This window comes from Arachis hypogaea, chromosome 3 (genome assembly GCF_003086295.3).
Source record: "Arachis hypogaea cultivar Tifrunner chromosome 3, arahy.Tifrunner.gnm2.J5K5, whole genome shotgun sequence".
Taxonomy (NCBI): domain Eukaryota; kingdom Viridiplantae; phylum Streptophyta; class Magnoliopsida; order Fabales; family Fabaceae; genus Arachis; species Arachis hypogaea.
The window spans coordinates 2,242,260-2,247,080 of NC_092038.1; the positions used below are offsets into that span (position 1 = coordinate 2,242,260).

The window sequence follows — 4,821 nt, forward strand, 5'->3', positions numbered from 1 at the left end:
AAAATACATATAATGAATACATATAATGAATGCGTATCGTGGTAAAATGGAAAATAAATCCTCTCAATTTTTTAAATTTTTTTTTAACAATTGAGAAAATAAAATATAATTTCTCATTATTAATTTTATAAATGAAACTAAGAATAAATATAAAATAAAAATAATAAAAAATTAGATCACACTTTACACTTTAAATTTTTTTTAACAATTAAAAGAATTCATTTTATGGGTTTTATATTATTTATGTTAAAATAAAAAAAATATTTGGACCACATTTTTTAAGGGAATTAAAAAGTAAATAAATTGATAAATAATAATAATTTAATCATCTTTAATTTTTGTAACTTTATTAGAGGGACTTGATGTTAAGAAAGAAAAGGACGCCGGTTTATCAGCGAAAATTTTACAGGGCAAGTTAAAAATCCCCTAGCATTTCTCGATATATAAGGTGAAATACGGGAGAAAATAATTGTAAGAAAAAAAGACCGCGAGGCTGAACATTGCCAGTTGCCACTGGAACAACGTTATTTAACAACGGATTAACAAAGAAAACGAACTTTCTTGCATTCATCACTGTTCAACAAAATACATTCAAAAGCTAATCTCAAATCTGAGAAACCTCATTAGAATTAACAACCATGTCCAAGGAAAATGAGATAAACATCACGGGCAACCATGCCTCCCAAGACACACCCCTAAGCTCCCACCCCGTCAACGTCAAGTAGCTCTTAGGCATCAGCAAACCTGTGAGTTAAATTTAAGTACAAAAGTCAGCTCCCAGCGAACAATGTGGAAATTGAAAAAGCAATTGACACCGTTAAGAAACATAGATTATGAAAATCTTACCCAAGCTCAGAGAGCTTAAGGTGTGCCTCAGCGTAATCAGCAAAGAATGCATCTTCATCCTGAAATCCGTCAAATGAGAAAATAGTGGTTACATACTACTCAATAGTACCATACTACCATCATAAACATCATCGTATGGTCAGATAATTTCAAATTAATGTGATGCAAATGAATGCCTCAATATGCATACCGCAGCATATTTCTCAACAAGAGGGCGGAATACAGGGTCACTCAAGAGTGCCTTATCACTTGGCAACTGAAGGAGTCCTTCCTTCTCACCACTCAAAAGCTCCCTGCAAAAAGATCAAGACATTAATAACAAATTTTGCTGAAGAAACCAACAGAAAGAGCATCATCAAAGATAATCCACACTCACTTGAAGTAAGAGTTGTCAAAGATGAGGGGATTGCTTGTCCAAGGACCTTCAAAGCCAGAACGCTCCTTGTGTGCAGCTCCCTACAATAATATTTGGCCAAACCAGTCAATAGCAGTACGAAAATTTCCTTTCTCACAATCACATAAAACTAATAATCTAATGTGACTAAAAATACATAAAATCCAAGGGAGGAGGAAAAATACATACAAGAGTGTGACCACCAGACAGGGCAACAATATCCTGATCACTTAGTCCCATAGCCTTGCCAAACACGTCCCTCAAGTGGTCGGATCCTGCACCACAGAAAAAATCAAACAACTTAGATAAAACACTAAGAAAATCTTATAATCAATTACGAACTACCACATTACAAGTCCAAGATACGTACCCTTAGTTGCATCGGGCAAGCGACCCTCGGGTGGTGGCTCAGGCTTGTCCTGATTTTAAAGCAATAATATTAATTACCACAGTCAACAGAATTTCCAAATTGAAGGAAAAACAAACGCATACCAAATTGTTCCTTCAAAACATCAAATAAAATCTAAGTAACAGATTTCTTTTCCAGAAAAACAAATAGGGGAAAACGAACCTTACCAAATAATTTCAACAAACACATAACAATTTATCGCCAAAACAAAATATATTAAAAGGTAAATTTAACCAAAAAGCAGTAACAGTATATAATTCCACCATCATATTGATATTGCTGTGATGATATAAAATCATGACAAATAATACAATGATCATTTTAAACTAAAATATATTTTTAAATAAAAAAGAGAATGAAAAAAAGGTATAAAGGAATACACGAGGTAGAATACCTCTCTTCCAGGGTGGAATGGAATTTCAGGTCCACCAGTGATCTCAACAGCAACTACACCGGCCAACTGCGTCAACACACAACGCAAAATATTAAACACAAAACATCGAAAAACTAAGAGTAAATTTTAAATACCACAACATTTCAGATCCAAAGAAAATAACAATCAACACTGGCCATACCTGGTAAAAGTCAGCGTAGGACAACGTAGGGAATTGCTCCTTGATCGGCTCCAAAAGCCTCACAGCGATGTCGAGTCCAGCGTTGGCGCCATGAGCAAGCTCGGATGGATGCTTAATGGTCCCAAATGGACCTCCACTCTTTGTAGCCACATCAAAAGTTCCAGCAGAGTGCCATCTACAAAAACACAAAGTCACGTTTGGACACAGATTTTCATTACAACATATTTTGAAGTCGGAATAAGCTTATCCAAGCACAGAATAAGCATATACAACATGCAAAACTAAGATCGGCGAAGAAAACAACGATCGACAAAGAATGGAGAAGGTGCAAGGAAACATACGCTAAACGGAGCATCAAAGGAGCACATCGCTTCTCAGCAATGAAGCCTCTGAGCTTCTTCTTCGCCTTCTCAACGGCCTTCTGGTAATCAGCACTAACGGTTGGGTAAGATTTCCCCATGGCTTGACGTTCTGAACACAAAAACAACCAAAAGATTAGGTCAACACGTAGATCTAAGCTCGCAGATCCTGGAAAAAATTCAGCTCAGATAACGAAGGTGATCGAAAATTCGAAATGAACCTTGAAATCTGACGAGTGAGAGCGAAAAAAAGGAGCGGTTTAACCTTAAGACACGAGGAGAGCACAAGCCAACAGTGGAGTGTGGAGTGTGCGTGGTGAAGATACATATAAAAGGTTTGGGAAGAACAGAAAGTTCTAGTAGCTAATTTTGGACGGTTAGATGGGTTATGATCTAACGGTGAGTGATGATTTTGGAAATCAACGGTTGCAATGGGTTCCGCACGTGTATTTCTCACTTTGGGTCGCGGGGGTAGGTGTGGCATCATAATGTCACTGACCAATTAGATACAAGAGAAATGGAAATTAAATTGAAATTAAGAAGATATTGAAAATTTGGAAAGGGTGCATTTATTTTGAAGAGAATGGATCCTCTCAACTATTAAAAAAATGGAAAATGTAAAGTGTGATTTTTAATTTTTTATTATTTTTTATATTTATTTTTAGTCTTATTTATAAAATTAATTGTGAGAAATCACACTTTACTCTCTCAATTGTTAAAAAAAATTGAGAGAACCCATTTTCTATTTTAAATTACTGGGACGAAGATTTAGAGATTGAAATTCAGTATTATATTTGTTGGCTTAAAGATTAGTACCAAAATTTCCATCTCTATTCCCAAATTTCAGTATTTCAATACTTTTAAAAAGTATAAACACAAAAAATTAAAAAAATTGGATCAAAAACTGAAATTTTAACAAATAATTTTTTCCAAAATACCCTTATCCAAGTTTTCACATTCCTGATTTTAGTCACACACAACACAAGTAATCCAAAAAATCTCTTCCTTATTTGTTGTTCTTTTTTTCTCTTTGTTGCTCGAAGAACGACTGACAGTATCGTCATTGCGCGCTAAGCCACTTGGCCCCCTTTTCCTTTTTTGAATTCTTCTCTTTCCTCTTTCCAAATTCTGTTTTTTATTTCTATGAGTGTTTCTCATGTGACTCATGAATCGCCGTCCAGGAGGCCTGGATTTGAGGTTTGGAGGCGTTGAGGGGAAGGTTTTGAGAGAATGGAGAGGGATTCTGGTTGTTGGACGTCAATGACAGTTAGAGCCTTGTATTGTTACAGCGATAGCTTGTGATTATGGGGTTACAGAAGAGATAAAGAGGAATGTGAGAGCATGCGCTTATTTCTTCTATTGTGGTTGCTATTGCAGGGTGTGTAGGTTGATTTCATTATTTTAGGAGTTAGAGCTTGTTGTGGTGGTGTTGAAGAAGAAGAGGGGTTAGATGGGTTTGATTGTTAAGGGTATTTATTTTGGGGTTACCTAAAACGGTGATTTACACTTGAACGTGAGGTTCAAGTTTTTTTTTTGAAGCAGCATCCGATTTATCCTGGTGCTGAGTTGTCACCGTCCGAATTTCTCGTGAAGAGGTGACGGTGGTACTTGCAAGAAATTTCGACAAGGACGGTGAGCAGGTTTGTAATAGATTGGAACTTGAATATACGTGAGGGTATTAGTGTATTTACAGTAGAATAGATAACCACCTTTTAGAGTAGTTTTATATTTGAGAGTGAATAATCGTTTCCTTTTATTGGAAAAATTGTTGAGATTCTCTTTCTAGATAAATAGAAGATATCTTAGAAGTCAGTTACTTATTTAGATAAATGAGATTGAACTTATGTTGCTATGTCTGACCTATATAAGGTCAGATAGAAATAGATTAGAATGATGTCTATAGGTTGAGCTTATTCATTTTGAGTCTGGTTAAATTGTAGGTATATAAATAGTATGCAAGAGACTTCGACAAAGGCTGTAAGCAGGTTTATAGTAAATTGATACTTGAATATACATGAGGATATGATATCAGTGTATTTACTGTAAAATATATAACTATCTTTTAGTGTAGTTCCACATTTGAGGGTGAATAATAATTCTCTTTTAATGGGAAGTTGTTGAGATCTTCTTTCTAGATAAATAGAAATTATTTTAGAAGTCGATTACTTATTTAAATAAGTGAGACCAAACTCATATTACTGTATTCAACCTATATGAGATTAGGTAAAAATAGATCAA

At 35.0% G+C, this 4,821-nt stretch overlaps 1 protein-coding gene across 2 annotated transcripts; it reads right to left on the minus strand.

Moving 5' to 3' along the window:
* Window positions 1–539: 539 nt before the first annotated feature.
* LOC112786625 (L-ascorbate peroxidase, cytosolic) lies at window positions 540–2,913 on the minus strand. 2 transcript variants are annotated; one of them, XM_072232210.1, is made up of 10 exons: window positions 2,849–2,913; window positions 2,566–2,695; window positions 2,225–2,399; window positions 2,044–2,109; window positions 1,611–1,659; window positions 1,430–1,515; window positions 1,223–1,302; window positions 1,037–1,139; window positions 847–905; window positions 540–744 (listed from the first exon to the last, which is right to left on the minus strand). In XM_072232210.1, the coding sequence occupies exons 2-10, from the start codon at window positions 2,682–2,684 to the stop codon at window positions 729–731; spliced, it is 753 nt and encodes a 250-aa protein (XP_072088311.1). In that variant the 5' UTR covers window positions 2,685–2,695; window positions 2,849–2,913; the 3' UTR covers window positions 540–728. The 2 variants fall into 2 exon arrangements, with proteins under 2 accessions (XP_072088311.1, XP_025685779.1); XM_025829994.2 differs by having other exon boundaries at window positions 2,805–2,904.
* Between the last annotated feature and the right edge of the window lie 1,908 nt (window positions 2,914–4,821).